This window comes from Apiospora aurea (genome assembly GCF_038362705.1).
Source record: "Apiospora aurea strain CBS 24483 chromosome Unknown utg000001l_segment0_segment0, whole genome shotgun sequence".
In the NCBI taxonomy this organism is placed as follows: domain Eukaryota; kingdom Fungi; phylum Ascomycota; class Sordariomycetes; order Amphisphaeriales; family Apiosporaceae; genus Apiospora; species Apiospora aurea.
Window position 1 is genome coordinate 862,903 of NW_027117388.1, and position 20,527 is coordinate 883,429.

A 20,527-nucleotide genomic window follows, 5' to 3' on the forward strand; every position below is an offset into this window, starting at 1 on the left:
AAAGGTCTTTTAATTAATTTTTATAGAAAGTCGAATAGTATCGTTATTAAATTATTTTTAACGATAGTTAATATTTATCTTAAGAGGGAGTTTTTATTCCCTAGGATTAATTTTTTAATCTTTCCGGCTCGGTAAGGGTTTAATTAAGTTTACGGTTATTAAAGGGGAGGTTAAGCGACGCTTTTCCGTATTTTCGATAGATTTCGTTAATGTTAATAAGCTTACGTCTTTCGGTATTATATTGTTTTAGGGGGTAGTTAGTCTTTCGATAATTAATTTACTAATAGTTAAAGTATCGTTTTTTTTTATTAGCTTTTAAGTTTTTTTAACGGTAGTAAGAGGAGGGTAGGTTTTAATCGAGGAGATACTTGTTTACGAGGTGAGCTTAGTAAAAGTAAAGGTTTTAAAGGTATTAGTTTTATCGTTTTTATTATAGGAATTATTTTTGCTCATTTGCGAGGAGGAGGGCTTATCGGATTGCTTTTTTTTTATTCGCGTTTACGAAGTTTTAGATTATTTATTTATAGTGCTTAGCGTAGGCGTTAAAATTAATGGTTTCGTTAAAATATATCGTAACGGTGGTAGTTATAACGCGGGGTATAAATTTATTATGAAAGTTCTTTTTTAAGAAGTATAGGGGAGTTTTTTTTTCCGGTTAATTTAATAAAATCGGAAAGGAACTTTTAATAACTAACTAAGAAAGTTATCTTTAGTTAATTATACTCTTTTTTTACCTTTTCGCGAAAGGTATAATCGAAATATCGCTTTTAAAAGTGGTTAAAGAGCTCGTTAATAATAGTAACACGATTAAGGTAGTAATCCCGGAGGAAAGGTAGGAGTTTACGAGTAATATTATTTTTTACGTGGTTACGAATAGCGTTAAATATTTAATTATTAAAAGAGAAATAGTCGGTATTTTTAATTCATATATTCTTAATTTAATAGAATTAGATTTCGAAAGGAACTTTATTCTTATTTTTATTATTATAAAAATCGTCGATTTTAACTTTACGATTTTTTTTATAGCGAGTGCTTTTATTATTAATAGTTATAAAGGAAGTATTATTACGTTTATTTATAACTAGTCGAGTAACGGCGGTTTAAGCGTTATATAGTTATTTTAATTAGTTCGTCGACTCGATATTAGTTTTTATAAGGTTAATAATTAAATCGTTTATAGTTACTTTTATTTATTTCCAAGTAATAACGGCTTCGTTATAAGCTTTGGTTAATTTTTTTAAGGTAGTTTTTAGCGAGTCGAGTTTATCGTTTAATTCGTTGATTTTAAGTTATTTTTTTATTAGGTTTTTGTTTTTATAGATATTATAGTAGTCGAAAAGAGGGAGCGAAATTAAATGTTTAATTTAAATAGCGGTTAATTTTAATTAAAAGTTTATCTAGTAGGTTTTAATATAAAGGTCGAATATTTATACCGTACGGGTATAATTTAATAAAAATATAAAGCGTATTTCTTAAAATAATTCGTTCGGGTTATTATATATTTTTTTAAACTCGTTAAAGGTAATAAGTCCGCTTTTAAAAGGTTACTTAGTTTTTTTAATCTTAATTTACGGGGCGAAAAGGAAGGTAGCTTTATTACCGTCGCGGGTATATTAATTAAATAAAACGTTTAACCGAGCTTAAAAATCGTCGCCGTTTAGGTCGTTAATTATAGTGTTATATTATAAAGATTAGGCTTTTTTTATAATCGTTTAAAGTCGGCGAGGGCATAAAAACCTTATTCGTTTCTTACGTTATTAAGGTTATTTTAAGCGGTTTATATTTATTCGACCTCTAAGTTAATTAATAAACTATATCGGTCTAAGGATCGGCGAGAAAAGCGAGTTAACGTTTTATTAAATTCCTTAAGTCCGCTAATAAGCTTTATAAAAGCGTTTTAATTAAAACGTATATACTACTTAGCCTCCGCTTAAAAAGCGCGGTTATTCTCATTACGCGCTATAGCGCGTTTATATTAAAATAGGTCGTTAAATATTAAAAGGTTTAGCGTTAATTAATTAATACTTACTCTTTATTACACGGCGGCGAGAATAATATTAATTAATTCGAATAGTTAAATAAAATATCGTATTACTAAACAATAAAAAGGGCGGTCGTAAATAATTACGTAATTAGATTTTTATAAAGCGGGGCTATAAATAGGTCTTGAAATAAATAGAATTTACGACGAAGAGAAAAGGAAAAAGAAAATCGAGCTAGGGCCGATGCGGTAGATCGGTTTTAATAACAAGGTGATAGGGCTAGTGTGGGGTCTCCACACTAACCAGCGCACAGGCTAACGCACCATGTTATTATAATAAAGGCTTTTTTAAACTAAATTCGCGATTTTTTAACTTTTTAACGCTTAAAAAATATTAAATTAACCTCTTTTAATATATATATTTTATTACGTATAAAAGTTATTTTATAAGCTATTTTAATTATACTTTTCGCTATTTAATTTACCGCATTTAAAATCGACGTTAAAAAGCTTCTTTAATAAGTAAACACTTTTTAATATAAATAAAATACTTAATTATTTATTAAGGGTTAAATAACGTTTAAAAGTTATAAATATTAACCGTCTCTAAACGAAATAAATTAAGTATAAGCGTTCGAAAACGTATATTTAGTTTATTAATTACTTCGTCGAGATTATAAGAAATTAAATTAGAAACGTTAAATCCGAATTTAATATTATTTTCCGTAAATGTAGCGAAATACGCGGCTTTAAAAATAATAAAGAACTCGAGTTTCGTAATATAATTTACCGAGGCCTTTATAAATAATTCGATTTCTTTCGAATATATACGCTTTAACGGCGAATAAAATATTATATTTAAACGTTAAAGTAAATAAGAAAAGTAAAAGAATATATTAAACGTAATAATATTATTATTTTTATAATATTTTTTAAATTCGGTCGAAATATAACTTTTATAATTATTTAAAATTAAGAGGCGATACGTACCCTTTATTCGTTTTTTTATATATTTATTAAAATATTAAATTTAATCTAAGTTTATTTCGTTATTAATTTAACCGTTAAGAATTAATTTAATTATTTAATCGCTTAGTAAATTATATTCGCGAAATTAGTTTACGAGGTAATATTAGTTTTAAACGATTAAAAATAACGGAATATATTAACCTTACGAATTAATATATTTAATTACCGTCGTTTATTCTTAATTATTTAACTAGACCGATTTCGCTTTTTTACGCTAATCGACGCGTATTACGATAAATTTTAACTTAATTATATTTATTATAAAGCCGGTTTCATTAAAATTTTATATATTTTTATTTACGATATTATATTTAGTTTTAATATTCGCGATTAATACGAATTAACCGGAAATAATACTTGAATTTTTATAAAACACCTTTTAATAATTATATTAAAGGTTTATTTAAGTTTTAAAGTTTTAAAGTTTAAGTTATAGTTAATAAAATAGTTAACTTAATATTTATTAACGCGTTCGCCGTTACGCGACGCAGTAAAAGAATTAACTATATTTTTTATATTAATGATATTAAAAGGTATTTTTCGAGTATTTAAATTAATCATATAATTTCGAAGTACTTTTTTTAATTAACCTTAATTTTCGTTATAAATATCGGATTTCACGTCGTAAAATTCGGCCGTTTAATCGGTTATTAATCGTTAATTATAAAACGCTAAAAGCTTTTATAATAACCTTTTAATTAATAGGTTTTATAAGGTTTCGCGTCGTTTAAATTATTAATTTAAGTTTATTAATTAATAAAAAATTAAGCATTATAATTATAAAATAAAACGTATTAAAGTTTAATAAAAAGTATTAATTAAATTAATAACCAACGAAGTAATATAATTACCTTAATAATAAACCTTATTATATTAAATTAATCTTTTAATACCGAGTTAATTATATTATTAATTTTATTTAAAAACTTAAAAAAAGTTGAATTTAATATAGAAATAGTTATTTTAAAAGAAATATAAGTATTATTATATAGTAACTTTAAAATGGTAGTGCTCTTTTTTTTATCACCCACCTGTCAGGGTTAAAGTTTAGCGACGGGGCAGGACCCATAACACTGATCGGGCGGGCTTTAGCGGGACACTCCGTGGTGCGCGTAGGCTTCCAGGGGGCCAAAGTCCCCCCCAACGTCATCTCGAATGGAACCAGCTTCTAACCTAAAACCATCTTCCTTCCCGTCCCGCTGCCTCTCTGCTCCTCCAGCCCACACCAATGGCATTGAGAGGCCTCTGCCAGTATTACAATGGCGGATGAGGAACTGCTGCAGAAGATCCACGGTCTAGGCGACCTGGATCTGGCGGCACTACTCTGTCTCATGAGCCGTGAGCACTGCATCATCAGCACCGAGCCCGAGTCCCTGGATGATCTGGTCGAGGAACTGCAACTGGTATGTCAAGGCCCCCTATATCTTTCTTTTATATGCATTACGACGTATGAGTACATTAGCTGACAGAAGAACTTTATTGCTACCAACTAGGTCGTCGCTCAAACATTCAACCTCAAATCCGCCGTTGTTAACTGCACTGCGCAAACCACCCTCGACGACTTCGCCGCCTCTATCCTCCTCCCCCAATCCCCGACAGCATCGGCCAACTCGCGCTCATCCTCACCTGTTCTCACGCGTGGCAACCACCAGCAGGGAAACAACGACTCCTACTTCCATAACAACAACCGTTCCACGCGCGCAAACCACCACCACAACAATAGCAACGGCGGTGGCGGCGGCCTGCGAGCCCTCACCCCCTTACCGACTGCTTCCTACTCCCACAACCAACCCTACCAATCGGGAGGCTCGCACACCCAACCGCAGATCGCCAACGTGGTGCTGGCGCGGAACCTCAACCGCGCGCCCAAAGCCGTGCAGATCCAAGCCCTCGAGCTCTTACGGACGCGGCGCATCTTCACGCGCACGAGCGTGCAGGCCGCGCCCAAGCAGTTCCTGTTCATCGCCGTCCTGGGTGCCGACAGCGCGGGCCAGGCCCGGGTCACGGAGCACCTCAACGACTTCTTCTACATAGCGCACTGGCACGACCCAGAGGATGGCTTCGCCCGGCTGGACGACCGAGACGAGAACAACCCCAACCCTGATACCGGTAACACCAACAACGGCGATGCCGGTTCGATGAGGGACTACGAGGGCGACATCTACCACAGCAGCAGCGAAAGCCTAAGCGGCGAAAGCGTCGTCCGCCGCCGGAGCCTCCGGGGCAGCATGTCGTCAGCACAATACTTCGCCGCACCCAGCAGCAACCCCTACGAGGCCGCGCCCGCGCCAGCGCCAGCGGCACAACCGTCTTTGGCCCGAGCCGCGACGATCAAATCGGCTAAAAGCCGTGCACAGCCGCACCCGATCCGCACCGACCTACCGCCTTCGTACCCATCCCCCTTCCCCAACTTCACCGAAGGCGACATCGCCGCTCTCGCGACGGCGAGCCGCCAGGTCCACGTCGACATCGAGGTCCTGCGCTACCAGATGAACATCATCTCGCACCTGCGCATGCACCGGGCGGTCGCGGCCGGGTGCGGCAGCGGCAGCGGCATCACGCCCGTCGCGACCAAGTACTTTGACCAGCTGGTCAAGAGCCTCGCGGCGCTGCATGGGCTCAACTACGTCACGCCGGCACTCGTTGTGCTGGCGGCCAAGAAGATCTACCTGCACCGTATTCGTATTGTCCCGCCCGACAAGGAGCGCAGTATGCACTGGGGCAGCGACCTGGCTGCCGTCGAGCAGTTGCTCGAGGGGGTCGGGCCTGAGGACGTCGTGGAAGATGTCATAGGGTTGGTGGCCGCGGCGTTATAGTACGGGTGCAGATACGCAATACCATAGATCACTTGCCTCTACAAAATCAATAATACCCATTTCAAATTCACATTACAATGCCGAGGCAAATTGTATACTTCTTTCATCATGTTGGTAATGGTTGGGTCATGAATAATTTCGCTTTCTGTACATCATCGTTCCTTGGTTATAGACCTCTCTAAACCAGGAACCCACCCGGGGTTGCACCGTACTTTTATACAACAAGAAACCCAAGAACGCCCGGCCACACGACGTCTGAACTCTTCGAACGTGAGTGCTTTATGATTCTTTTTTGTTCGTTACAGTCCGTACCCGGCCCTCCCTGTCATTATCCTTCATTTCTAAGATATATAATATTGCTCGCATGCGGAATATCTACCTTAATATATCGTGCTCAAGACCCTCCTAGTGAATCTCGGACACCTTGCAGTTCCATCCGGAGTTCTTAGCTAGTAGAGGCAGACTGAAAAACGCGATTAGTTAGCAATGATTTGACTTGGTAGATTTTTTAGAGGGAAATTGTTGGCTTACCTAGCACCAAGGCACCAACCCAGCTCGTTGCCCTTGATCTTCTTGGCGATGCGGACCTCACGGTCAATGGGCATGTCGTAACCAGTGTGGAGGAGACCGATCATGAAGTTCAGGTCCAGGCAGTACTCGCCGCGGTCGCGGAGCTCCTCCATGGCACCGGGGATGCTGCCGAAGACCTCCCAGGCCTTCTCGCCGCCGCACACCGTATTGGCGAGGTCGTGGAGCTCGCGCAGGGTGAAAGAGTCGGGCATGCCGAGGGGCTTGAGGCGGTCGTAGAAGAAGGAGAAGACGAAGACATCCTCCTTGGCGAAGGTCTTAGCGAGCGAAGGCTGGTGGACACCGTTGAAGGAGCAGGGTGCAAGCGTGCAAGCGGCTTCCTTCTTCAGGATGCGCTCAGCCATGCTGCGGCATTGGGCCGGGGCCGGGGTCGCGGGGCCGGTCATGTTCACCTCGATCTTGCCCTTGCCCAGAGCACCGTGGTCGTTGCCCAGATCGACCTTGATCGTGTCAGACTGGCCAGCATTGATGCAGGGGTTCACGATGGGCTGGTTGAGCCAGGCGTTGCCGGTCTGGCCCTTGGCAAGGTCCTCGATCAAGTTGAGATGGATGGAGTTGCGAGCAGCCATCAGACCGTAGCCCAAGTGAGAGTGCTGGTACAGCTCAAAGTTACGGCCACCGAAAGCAAGCTTGTACTTGTGGTCACCCTCAGCCATCTTCTCGGGCATACCGCCGTTAGCCGCTCCCGTAAAGGTAGGCTCGAAGACAATCTGCGTAGAACCACCACCGAGATCGAAGATGGCAGCAGTGGGGCTCTGATCGGGGCCACCAATCTTGCCAAGCAGGTAGTTGGTTGTAATCCAAGCGTAGACACCCTCGTCAGAACCGTCCATGATAGCGACACCGTTCTCCTCACGAGAGACCACGGGGAAGGGGTAGTCCTTCTCGAGGTGGTTTCGGACAGACTCGAGGATCTTGTCGCTCGCTTCGGCGCCAATCATGCGCAGTCCAGCGGTCGCCTTGACGGCGACAGGGCTGCACGACTTCAGTTTGTCGGGGACGGTCTGCATGGCAACAGCCATCAAATCATCCAAGGTCTTCGCGGCGGCAATGGGGTCGTCCTTATACTTGCTCAAGCCACCAACGCTTTTCTCGGTCATCTTGAACTCCTCCTTCTCCAGCTCGGGGTAGAGCCGCAGTTGTTGAACTTGTACACGTGGATGCGCGATCCCGTGCTTCCGGCGTCGATCATGAGGACATATTGGATAATCGGCTTGTCCTTAGAGACGGACTTTGTGCATCGATCGGTGCCGTATGACGAGTCAGTAGGAGTCTGGCCCTTGGAGGTCGAAGGGGCGACTTCGCCGGTGTAGATGTCTGCGCCCCTCGGGGAGAAGTAGTAGAAGAGGAAGATGAGGAACACAACAATCGCGGTGGTCTTTAACCACCGCGCCTTTTGTGCTGAATTCATCCCGGCAGGCGGTAGTTTCTCCAGGATGCCGGTTTCACCGCGGTGCGGGTGCTGTCCGTAATTGGTATCGTAGCGGCCGGGTTTCTCGTGAGGGTCGCGAGCAACCTGCTTCGTCGGTAACGAGACTGATGTGCGTCGCATAAGAACAGATAGGCCGAAACTCTCGCCCCTTTGCCGAAAGGGACGTGGGGTTCGAGAGAGAGGGAGGGGGAGAGAACGAGCGTGAGGTTGAAGAGAAGAAAAGAGAACGAATGGCCAGCAGGAACTAACTGCGAGACCGACGCTGATTAAAACCTTAGATTGGGGAAAGTCAGACAAGAACGGGGAGGCGCAGGAGGAAGTAGGACACGCTTCCAATTCTAAATACGGCAAAGAATCGACGTCGGAGACGGTGCTAGTAGGGAGAGGAGACGACAAAAGGCGGGCGGGAGTGCATACAGTATGTTCAATGGCAATGGATGGAGTATGCAATCTCGAAGAATTTCCTCATCTGCCGCTTTCCTCCCAGGCAAATCCAGGGCAAGGCTAATCTGGCATGCTTGGCCATTCGCTGCATCTTCGTCCAGACACCTTCCAAGCAAGCTGAAAAGTGGGAATCTCTGCCCCCTTAGCACTTTGGTCTGGCCCCCGAGCCCCCTGGGACGCGCAACAGACGATCTGCCCCAATTAAAGGGATCCCTGGCCACCTGTTATTACTGCCCAAGCAAAAGGGGACGGACTTTGAGGGCATAGCTGAGTCGCTAAGTCGGCCGCCAAGCCACTGTCGGGTGCAAGTCATACATATTTGGTTTGCTAGCCTAACAAATGCGCCCGGCCTGGTTCACCACTGGATCTCTTGCTGGAAATAGACGGGGAGTGGGAGGCTGCACGCCGCTCCGCAAATAGAATGCCACATGCATACTCCGTACGGAGTAAGAGAAGTGGCTATTCACTCTATGTACATAGCATCCTCCAAAGCGCCCTGTAGCCCGTCCTCGATGTTTTCCTTTAGAATACACAGAAAACGAGACGTGTTTCATTGTTAGAATTATCAAAAGGTACAAAGACAGGCTTGGATGTAAGTACATTTTATTTCGAGGGGCGTAAGGCTGGTATTTTCCTCCTGGAATCCAGAACTCTTGGAAGCATCTTCACCTTGAGACGGCTGGACCCACAGTTAGCCTATCAAAGCTCTTCGGGAAGCTTCCAGCGATTCTAGAAATCGCTGACGTGACGTACAAGAAGCCGTTGCCTTCAATTCATGCCACCGTGGGACTTGGAGTTTCAAGTGTCTTAACCACATACATACAACACCACCTCGTCGAATTCGTCCCATTATGTTCTTTTCGAGATAATCCAAAAGATCCAGTCGCTTCGCTTAATCCTTTCCAGTCTTTAGCGATTTCTCTTTCGTCCCCCCTCCCCCGTATTTACATACTACACTTGGCCAAAATCGGAGGGTGTAAGTGTCGCATTGCCTCTCCTTCAAGCACGTGCAAGCAAGCAAAGCACCACGGGCGCATTTTCGATCTCACCACCACCCACTGCAATCATGGATGTGCATCTGCTGGTGTATGACCTGTCCAACGGGCTTGCCCGTCAAATGTCTATGGCGCTACTAGGCTTTCAACTTGATGCTGTCTATCATACGTCGATAGAATTAGATGGCACCGAGTGGGTTTACGATGGCGGCATCAACACCATTCGGCCCGGCACTTCGCATTTGGGGCAACCCTTGCAACGGATCCATCTCGGCAAGACTCAGCTGCCCATGGAAGTGATTATCGAGTACGTGGACTCGTTAAGGGATATCTTCACGGCACAGGTAGGCTCATTGGATGAGGCTATAACGGGGTTGGCAGTAGTTAACCGCTTCTCTAGGCATACGACTTATTCAAACACAACTGCAACAACTTTAGCAACGACTTTGCCACTTTCCTGGTAGGCAAGGGGATCCCGGAGCATATCAGCAATATGCCGCAAGCCGTGCTCGAATCCCCCTTCGGCAGGATGATGCTGCCGCAGCTTGAGCAGATGGTGAATGCCAAGAAGGCACAGCAAGGCGGCCTCCTAGGTATCCAAACTGATCCGCGAGCCGGTCCATCAGGAACAGCAGCATCGTCAGCGCCTCGCCCAGTAGTCGAGACGAATGGCGGGCACCATGTTGGACACGCAATGGGTACCGTAAGGGACGTTTCGACGATGCGACAGCTGGACTCGTTGCTCGAGGGCGCAAAGAAGACATGCGCCATCATCTTTTTCACCTCTGCAACCTGTCCGCCTTGCAAGACACTATATCCTCTGTACGACCAGTTAGCCGCAGAGCATGGCGATAAAGCAACCCTGATCAAGGTGGATACGTCACTGGCGTTCGACATTGGCCAACGGTACAACATCAGCGCGACCCCGACGTTTATCTCTTTTTTGAGGGGCGAGCAACAGGAGCGCTGGATGGGGGCCGACGCGAGCAGACTCAGGGGAACTCTGGGGCTCCTGGTACAGATGGCGGCACCATCACACCCACACCAGTTGTTGAACTTGCATCGTTTTGCCGATCCAGAGGTCCACCCCGTCCTATACGAGAAGGCGCCACCGCTGGACAAGCTGATGACAAAGATCGGCTCGGACGATCCTGCTGTCCTTGGTCTGAAGCTATTTATCGAAGCAAGAAAAGCCGAAGGTCCGGCCCAGGCAACGGTGTCTGACTTGCACGGATTTGCCAGCTATCTAGACAATGCTCTGAAGGAGTTGCCCATAGATGTTATGTTTGCCGTGGTGGATCTTTTCCGAAGCGCCCTCGTGGATCAGCGTGTCAGTGGGTTCTTTGCCGAAGAATCTGACTACAAGTCCATCATCAGCATCCTCGATTACGTCAACAACCAAGCAGCATGTCCCTATGCATTGCGCCTTGTGACTCTGCAGATGGCGTGCAATTTGTTCTCAAGCCCGTTGTTTGTGGACCAGGTATTGACACAGGCATCTCTACGAAATCCCATAACACAGCTGGTTTCGACAAGTTTCCTCGACGAAAAACACATCCCCGTGCGAGTTGCTGCCGCCTCATTGCTTTTCAACCTGGCCTCGACCAACAACATGAGAAGACGGCAGACACTAGAAGATGTACTTCCCGAGGCTGATCAGGTCGAGCTGGCAGCTTCCATGCTGGAGGCGATCTCGCAAGAGGAGGAGTCGGCCGAAGCGCTCCACGGGATGCTTCTGGCACTAGGGTACCTTGGATACTGCATGCCGTTGGAGGGAGAACTTATCGACCTTCTGAGAACAATGGACGCTCAAAGCACGGTGACCTCGAAGGCCAGCAAGTTCCCTCAGGAGAAGGATTTAATCAATGAGGTTGGCTCCGAATTATTGGGCAGGGGGCTGAAGAGGAAATAGATGGCATACACAGTGAGCTTTAGATAGCAGATGAGCTGGGCATGTAAGAGCTGCTTGGCTTCTACAACGGCGTTTGCGATATTTTCTAGAATAAGACTAGACAAAGACATTTGAGGTACAGCTTTCGTTTCCTGCTGATGCGATGCTCGTAGAGGTTGGGTGAGCTGATGGCTGCGACTTTTCCCGTCCCGTGGCAAGCGGGTGGGCAAATCAAGATCCAGATCAACAAACAACCCTTGTGTCCTCTTGTCTCACCCGAACCTCTTAATCTATCCGGCGCGCGCCCTGAAAACAACCCATAACCAGGCCGACGCCCAGGAAGGAATCAGCACGACAACCAACTAATTGCCTGAAGATCGATCAATTCAATCTACAATGCTAGATCTCGCCAACTTTCCTGATATGCAGCATCGATTCCAAGACTCCAACGACTTATACTCCCGCATAGACAAAAAAAGAGGCACTGGACTGGCAAGTGCCTGTGCTTGCTTGGAGTGAAGTGACCCTGGTGCAGATCATTGGGCAGGCACATGCCACGTCAAGGCAGGAGCGCGGGCTACAGCTGCCCTGGCAACCAAAAATCAACAGAGCGGGTCTCCCCAGCCAACCCACTTTCTTTGGGCGGCGGTGGGCACGAGGCACGTCGAATGTACGGCGCATTCCTCAACTTGCGATTTCGCGACACCATTGACGACATATGCGCATCGCTATCCGAGCTGCTACGGGAATCTGGAATGCTGCACGCCGTTGTCTCTCCATCAACCCAGAAAAACACAGACAACAACAGCATTATCAGCAGTATGGCTCCCCACCACCGGGGCTCGATGCTTTCCGTCGCGCAGTCGTCCGCTTCGACTCCTTCGCTGCGCTCGCGCGATGGAACACTACCGCCGCATATGAAGATGGTGGACGGCGGTGGCAATGTGAAGGTGGTGGTCAGGGTGAGAGCCTTTCTGCCTAGAGGTAAGTTATCATCTTAGATCCCACACTATCAGCAATACCCGCGGCGCTCAAGAAGACGAAGCTGATAGAGACTACTTGTAGAAATTGAGAAGGAGAAGGATTGTTTGATCAGCATGGATCCCATCACGCAAATGACCACGCTCCACGTGCCTTGCGACGATGACCCTGGGAACAGCCATGCGAAGAGCCGGAAGATCATCGAGGAGAAGTCGTTCACGTTTGATAACTCATTCTGGAGCCACAATCGCAAAGATAGGCACTATGCGGAACAGGAGGACGTCTACAACTGCTTGGGTGAGGAGTTTCTGGACCACAACTTCGAGGGCTACCATACCTGCATCTTTGCATATGGTCAGACTGGGTCCGGAAAATCGTACACCATGATGGGAACCCCTGACGAGCCCGGACTGATCCCCAGGACATGCGAAGATCTTTTCCAACGAATTGAGGCTGCGCAACAGGAAACGCCCAATATCTCCTACCACGTCCGCGCTTCTTACTTCGAAGTCTACAATGAGCATGTCCGCGATCTCCTGGTCCCCGTTCGCCCCAATCAGCCACCTTATTACCTGAAGATCCGCGAGTCGCCAACCGAAGGTCCTTACGTAAAGGACTTGACGGATGTGCCTGTTAGGAACATCGGGGAGATTTTACGGTACATGAAGATGGGTGATGCATCCCGGACGACGGCCAGCACCAAGATGAACGACACCAGTAGTCGTAGTCATGCGGTATTCACTATCATGCTCAAGCAAATCCACCACGACATGGAGACGGATGAGACGACGGAGCGCAGTTCGAGAATACGCCTGGTTGATTTAGCAGGAAGCGAGCGCGCCAAGTCGACCGAAGCGACGGGTGCGCGCCTGAGAGAAGGCAGCAACATCAACAAGTCCCTCACCACGCTGGGTCGCGTTATTGCAGCCTTGGCAGACCCAAAGCAAGGCCGACCTGGCGGCAAGCGGAGCAAAGACATTGTGCCGTACAGAGACTCGATTTTGACATGGTTGCTCAAGGATTCCCTCGGCGGCAACAGCAAGACGGCCATGATCGCCTGTATTGCCCCGTCGGACTACGATGAAACATTATCAACTCTTAGATATGCCGATCAAGCCAAGCGCATCCGCACTCGTGCCATCGTCAACCAGGATCACATCTCTACTGCCGAACGTGATGCCCAGATTGCTGCCATGGCCGAGGAGATTCGGGTGTTGCAGCTTAGCGTCGCGGATACACGGCGCCGCGAAAAGGACCACAAGGACAGCGAGGAACGCCTGGAGGAGTACCAGAACCGCGTCGTTGCGATGCAGCGTCTCATGGAAGAACGCAGTATGGTCTCCGAGGGCAAGATTCGCAGTCTGCAGACCGAGAACGAGGCATTGCGACTTCACCTTAAGCTTGCGCTCGAGAGCTTGAAGAACCCGATTCCCGAAGTGGTGGTCGGTGAAAAGCAGGCTGAGGGAGGCGAAGCGGACAAGGAAAATGCGACCCCTCACGATGAGGAAGAAGCAGACGACAAGAAAGATGATGATTCGCTTATTGACGAAGCCTACTACGACGAATCAGATGACGGCTATTCGTCCGAGGCCCAAGAGGACAAGGCAAACGACATGCAAGACTACATGCAAGAGCTTCTCCAGGACCTGTCACTGTTCAGGCGCAAAATTGGTGACGACAAGGGCCGGTTTTTGGACGATAGTTCCCGGATTCCACTCGGAGTATGAACCAATATTTGAGGATGGTCAATTAAGGCAAGGGCATAATGATAGGAAGTATTGAGGGCCCAATGGGAGCAGGCAAGGCAACATTTGTATTGTGGGTAGCGTGTATGGTGTTCTGGAGTATCAGTCAGTAAGCCAGTAAGCCAGTAAGTCAGTCACTCAGTCAGGGGGAAGGGCACGTTTGCGGTGGAATTGTTAGTTTTCATGTTGGACACCCTCGAACGTCGCATTGGAGGGGAATCTTAAGTATGAGCTTTAGGATAGATGATGCTTATGAACGCTCACTCTTCTTCTGTCGCGCCCCCTTTATTTCCTCACCCACTTCTACTATTTTTGTGCTTTTTTCCCGAGTATAGTGTCCCGCTGTTCCCCAGCTGTGCATTTTCATACGGAGGATGCATTTACTTGCTCGATTCTTCGGGCATTGAGTTTATGTTACGAACGAAGGAGACCAAGGGGTACAGAGGCCCGCTAAACTCCATATCGTACCTACGACGAGAGTATCTGTTAGAGACGGAACCAGATAGCCCCCACGATAACCAGGAAGGTGGGTCTTACCAGTAGTTCACAGCAATGCAAACCCCTTCTTCGTTGGCCGATTGTGACACCTTGTGGTACCTGAGGGAAAGGGGTGTGCGTAAGTAAACTATGTAAGCAATGTGGGAATACCGAATGGATGGACCTACCACATAGCTGGCAGATAGAACATGTCTCCCGGCTCCAGCGTGACACGCATCGGGGTCGCTAGGTGCGAGTACTTGGTCGCGTTGACCTGGTCGTTGTCGGGGTCCCAGGTCGCGAAGGGAACATCATCGGCATCCTCTTCCATGACCAGCTCGAGATCTGCGTTGTTAGCGTCGCTGCCATTGCCCGTTTTGTCGTCTCCTCCGGCTCCTCCTCCTCGGCCTGGGTCTTGGCGTCGTCGGGCGTAGTGTGCGGGCCGGAGCGGCCGCTCGTGGACGCAGGGCTGGCACAGCGGGGGCAGGAGGACGAAGTGCTTGCGCCCCGCGACCTGGACGTAGACGTTCTCGTAGTTGTCCCGGTGGAGCGCCGTCACGGACCGCGCGTTGCCGATCCACAGGTTGATGGCGTCGGGGTCCTGCTGCAGGGCGATGCGGGCGAAGGGCACGGAGCGCTGGACCTGGCTGAAGAGGGCGCGGTACTCGTGCCGCAGGTTGTCGTTTTCTGGTTGGGTTGTGGGGGTCCATGATTAGGTTACTTCGGTTAGGGCAGTGGTAGCGAGCTTAGTGGAGAGAGGAGGAGGAGAGGGACGGGCATGGAGGTATGTAAGATGCATATCTATGTCTGTTTCTGGCCCGACCTAGAAGCAGAGAGAAACGAAAGGGTGCATTGATGCATATTTTCTGTAGACAGCTTGGCCTTTTCCGGGCTTGGGCTGCTTGACTAGGAAGAAGGATAATAAGGGGCTCAGGGGTGTGTGTATTCACCACCCCCAAGAGCATGGTTTTAGCGGTGAGGGTCGAGGGAGGAGTGTACTGGCAGGAGAAAATTCATGTACATACGGGTTTGAGCATATCTAATTTCTGACCCTTGGAATTTGGGGTCTGTCTCTTGCTTCGTCAGGTATTCAATGAAGTCCGGGAAAGACTGTTCTTCTTCATGTGGCTTTGCGAAAACAGTGTCGCCCCTTTCATCGAGCGTCGGGGCATCTGCGTTTCTGTCATTGGGGAAGAAAAGCACGAATCAGAGATGTGTTCTTCTACATTCACTAATAAGTAGGTACAGATAAGAGACAAGCAAGACCAACCCGAGCGGCGTCACGGCCACATTGACACTGTGATCTCGCAGGAACTGAGTCAGATACTGGACGTCCCACGTCTTGGTCGCCTGCCAGTCGGAGGCGCCTCCGCGAACCACAAAGGGGGTGTTGCGGGCGACGTAGCGCATGAACTCCAAGGGGCTAGGCTCCTCGGCCAACTCCTCCACCAGGGACGAGTTCAGCTCGTGGTACGTGGTGATGAGTTCCGCGATGGGGTCAGATGCCTGCGCCGCCGCCGCTGCCGCCCCCATCATCGTGCCGTGTCGTGTGTTGGCGTCGTCGTAGTGTCGCTGTCTGCCCGGTGTCTGGACACCCCTCTTTCCGGAAGGGACTAGCTAGCTGACTAGGATGTTGACGAGGGAGGGGGAAGGGTATACTTCCGATGCTATCAGCCTGCAGGTGCGTCTACAACTCTCTACCTACAATTCCGCTATCTCTCCCTCTCGGCAGTGGATCCGGATCGTTCAGAGCACAGCGACGGGGATTGGTGGAAGGAAGATTTGTTCGGGTGGTACCGAGGAAAAGGCAAATAATTTCTTGGTTCTCTCAGACCTTGCTGCTGTAAACAGCATTTGTAGCCGGTGGTGTGGTCAAGGTTGCCGGCGAACCGGAAAGAAGAGGGGACGGTTTCTCTGCCCTGTGTATGGAAAAGCACTGGGCGTCTGCGATGGGATGTCAAGCGTCTCCCGGGCCCTTGCCAAAAGGGCCTGCCAGTGCTTGTTGTCGTATGATGGTGACGCAGCTTGGATGCAGACCTTTTTGGAGTCGTCTTAGGGATCGGGAGTGGTGCTGTGTGGTGTGTGGTGGTGTGGTGTTGCGGCGAAAACTGGTAATCGAAGCTTTCGGGTCCCACCCTCCGGAACCTGGGCTGATAGGCCCAAGCGATTAGGATTCTGTCGGCAGCTCTGCATGGTACTTTATCGGGCAGCATACATGTAGGTATGTACTGCATCTAGTCTAGATTAATGAATGTTTATAAAACATTCTGAGAACTGTCTTGCATGTGACGCGATTGACGGAGACTGCAGACTGGTGGTCAACATACACTCAACGGCTGTCGCGCCGCACACCATCTCCTTATCTCCTATTTGCTTCTTGGCACGCCTCGAAACGCAGATATAGTACATAGTATTAGTCGACGATCCGTGGCCGTACATGGCAATACATACATACATACACATGTAGTAGCATACCATTAGGCCAACACAACCGAAACGCTGTTCTTTTTGAATCCGCCATTCCCCACGGGGAGTGCATTACAGTACCACGTAGGATTGGACGGTTTGGCTCGGTTTCTTAATGTTTTCCTTTGGCCCGTACACACGTGTTCTTGTAGGTTAAGCTGTTGGTTAATAAGCTGCCTTTCATGGCTCCCACTTTGACAGGAATTAGCACCACGCCTCCTCACCTTGGCTATGTGTTGTAAGTTGGCTAGCGACTATTCGCACCCACTCGACGGCACAAGTCATCGTCCCCTCCAGTCCAGAACTTGCTTCGCTTGCTTCTTGCAGTTTGCAGAGATTAGGACCCGTTGCTAAATAATTCGTGCATGTACGTAGATGCCCATGGACCCATTGTGTGACCATGTAGTTCATGTAGGATGGCACATCATGAACACGGACGTCATGCTTCCTCCCCATCATGGCTTGCCAGGTCAGTCGCACTGCTGTAGCTCAGGCTCAATCGGACAGTGTCAGGAACACACAAACCCTAAGGTGGTCAAGGTTCTGGGCTATCTGAAAAAATTCGTTCCAGGCCGATCATGGATGTTGCTGAGATGGGTGCTTACGTTCGAATTACATACGCCATCCATGACCATCCGTCTGGGGTTGAGGGGTTTTTCCGGAACGACACGCCTTGCACGGCGATGCATCTCGTAAAAAGGGGTCATAAAAAAACATCGACAGTTTTCCGTATTTCGGCCGAGATCCATGCAAAGCGGCCCCTTAATAGTCACAGTGTTATACTAACGCTCGAGTTTGGCCAGCTTGCCTTTTCTTCTTTTCCACCCCATCGTCGATGATGCCCATCCTAAACCTCAACGGGCTTGCTCTTCGTAGCGGTTTGGGCGGGCTTTGTTTTCGGCAGGCGGGGCGGGCGGGCCCCACGGAAACATCGAACAGTTCGCCGAAACTGCCTGGAGCTGGGTACTTGCAAGTAACAGCAAGCTGGAGCCCTGAGCTGGCTTAGCTGGCTGGGCGCATCCGTTAGTGCAACCAGTGCAACCAGTGCAACCCCCACCACTATCGCCTATCCTGCCTAGCCTATGTGTAAATTGGCCCGAAGATCGTCCTTCAGCGGACTGGCGGAATTGCTACCCAGTAGTACCCAGTCGCCCCCCCTCCTTGCGGCTCAGCTCTCAGATCCATTGGAGATGTCGAGATGCTGGGTGTGATCGAGTCGATGAATCAAGCCAGCAGGCCATCAATCAATCAACCAACCACCAGAAAAAGATGACGGGCGCGGATAGAGATAGACGTAGAGAAGGGCAAGTGAGCAGTGAGAGCAATTACCTCATTCTTACTCGCTATATCCGTGCTACATGAAGCTGGATAGCTCTCGCCCCCGATGCCAGTACATAATGTACCTATCAGGTAATGTAGCTATGACGCTGTTGTTTCTACAACGACACCCAACCCATCGTGGATTCGTGGATTCGGTCACTTTTATAACAGCGGTTTAGATGTAACTGGGGAGTTAAAAGGCGGTTTTATTAAATAATATATAGCGGGAAGTTTAACTAGTTAAATGTAGCGATATTTTATCGGCGTGACTATACTGTTTAAAGGGTTTAATTATGCCGCTTAAGATTAATTAAAAATAATAATGGCTTAATTAATATTAATTATATATATATTAATTAATAAGGTTTACTTTAATATTAAAATTAACGTTTATATTAATATTAATGTTTAAAATATAATTTTTAATAATATTAATCGTATATTTTTTATGATAATTAAAATAGCTTATATTATATATATTTAAATTAACGTGGTTTACTATTAAATCGGTTATATTTAATCGGTTATATTATTTCGCCGGTTACTTTTTTTTACTTCTCGATTTTTATATATAAATTAGTTTAATTATAACGCTTAAAATTAATTAAAACTATTCGCTATTTAATTCCTCGCTTAATTTTATATTTTATATATATATATATATATATATTATAGTTTATTTCGCCGTAGATTTTATAGCGTTTATCGCCCGTCGCGCGCCTTTTCGGTAAACCTTTATTTTCGTTTTTATTAAGCGTTAAATATTTCTTTTTTACCTTTTTATTTTATAATTATTAAGATTTTATAATAATAAAAGCTTTTTTAAGTTAAATTCGTGATTTTTTAGCTTTTTACCGCTTAGAAAGTATAAAATTAGCCTCTTTTAATATATATATTTTATCGCGTATAAAGATTATTTTATAAGTTATTTTAATTATACTTTTCGCTATGTAATTTACCGTATTTAAAATCGGCGTTAAAAAGCTTTTTTAATGGATAAATACCCTTTTTAATATAAATAAAGTGCTTAGTTATTTATTAAAGGTTAAATAATATTTAAATGTTATAAGTATTAACCGCCCCCGAACGAAATAAATTAAGTATAAACGTTTAAAGACGTATATTTAATTTATTAATTACTTTATTAAAATTATAAAGGATTAAATTAAAAGCGTTAACTCCGGATTTAATATTATTTTTTATAAATATAACGAAATACGCGATTTTAAAAGCAATAAAAAACTCGAATTTTATAATATAATTTATTAAAGCTTTTATAAATAACTTGATTTCCTTCGAATATATATATTTTAACGGCGAATAAAATATTATATTTAAAAGTTAAAATAAGTAAAATAAGTAAAAAGGTATATTAAACGTAATAATATTATTATTTTTATAGTATTTTTTAAACTCGGTCGAAATATAACTTTTATAACTATTTAAAATTAAAAAGAGATATATCCCTTTTATTCGTTTTTTCGTATATTTATTAAAGTATTAAATTTAGTTTAAGCTCGTCTTATTATTAATTTAATCGTTAAGAGTTAATTTAATTATTTAATCGTTTAATAAATCGTATTTACGAGATTAGTTTACGAGGTAATATTAACCTTAAATAATTAAAAACGGCGGAATATATTAGCTTTATAAATTAATATATTTAATTACCGTCGTTTATTCTCGATTATTTAATTAAACCGATTTCGCTTTTTTACGCTAATCGGCGCGTATTATAACGAATATTAACCCGATTATATTTATTATAAAGCCGGTTTCGTCGGAATTTTATATATTTTCGTTTATAATATTATATTTAGCTTTAATATTCGCGATTAACGCGAACTAACCGGAAATAATACTTAAATTTTTATAAAAAGCTTTTTAATAATCGTATTAACGGTTTATTCGAGTTTTAAAGTCCGGGTTATAGTTAATAAAGCGGTTAATTTAATATTTATTAACGCGCTCGCTATTACGTAACGCGGTAAAAGATTAGCTATATTTTTTATATTAATAATATTTAAAAATATTTTTCGAATATTTAAGTTAATAATATAATTTCGAAGTAGGTTTTTTTAATTAACGTTAATTTTTATTATAAATATTAAATTTCGCGTTATAAGATTCGGCCGTTTAATCGGTCGTTAATCGTTAATTATAAAACGCCGAAAGCTTTTATAGTAACCTTTTAATTAATAGGTTTTATAAGGTTTCACGTTACTTAAATTATTAATTTAAGCTTATTTATTAATAAAAAATTAAGTATTATAATTATAGAAATAAATTGTGTTAAAGTTTAATAAAGAGTATTAATTAAACTAATAACCGGTAAAATAATATAACTAACTTAGTGATAAAC

At 45.0% G+C, this 20,527-nt stretch overlaps 4 protein-coding genes across 4 annotated transcripts; 2 read left to right on the forward strand and 2 right to left on the reverse strand.

The window, feature by feature from the left end:
• Nucleotides 1-4,269: 4,269 nt before the first annotated feature.
• Nucleotides 4,270-5,826, forward strand: PG986_000289 (uncharacterized protein; the record flags this gene model as incomplete). Its single annotated transcript, XM_066836511.1, has 2 exons — nt 4,270-4,413; nt 4,504-5,826. 2 exons carry the CDS (start codon nt 4,270-4,272, stop codon nt 5,824-5,826), a joined length of 1,467 nt encoding a protein of 488 aa, XP_066705404.1.
• Nucleotides 5,827-6,231: 405 nt separating this feature from the next.
• On the reverse strand, nt 6,232-7,966 carry PG986_000290 (guanosine-diphosphatase; the record flags this gene model as incomplete). The annotated part of the gene is made up of 3 exons (XM_066836512.1): nt 6,232-6,289; nt 6,358-7,535; nt 7,571-7,966. The coding sequence occupies 3 exons, from the start codon at nt 7,964-7,966 to the stop codon at nt 6,232-6,234; spliced, it is 1,632 nt and encodes a 543-aa protein (XP_066705405.1).
• Nucleotides 7,967-9,356: 1,390 nt separating this feature from the next.
• Nucleotides 9,357-13,884, forward strand: PG986_000291 (uncharacterized protein; the record flags this gene model as incomplete). Its single annotated transcript, XM_066836513.1, has 5 exons — nt 9,357-9,629; nt 9,686-11,155; nt 11,221-11,240; nt 11,724-12,160; nt 12,242-13,884. The coding sequence occupies 5 exons, from the start codon at nt 9,357-9,359 to the stop codon at nt 13,882-13,884; spliced, it is 3,843 nt and encodes a 1,280-aa protein (XP_066705406.1).
• Nucleotides 13,885-14,282: 398 nt separating this feature from the next.
• Nucleotides 14,283-15,915, reverse strand: PG986_000292 (phospholipase A2; the record flags this gene model as incomplete). Its single annotated transcript, XM_066836514.1, has 5 exons — nt 14,283-14,370; nt 14,440-14,499; nt 14,568-15,066; nt 15,405-15,559; nt 15,650-15,915. The coding sequence occupies 5 exons, from the start codon at nt 15,913-15,915 to the stop codon at nt 14,283-14,285; spliced, it is 1,068 nt and encodes a 355-aa protein (XP_066705407.1).
• Between the last annotated feature and the right edge of the window lie 4,612 nt (nt 15,916-20,527).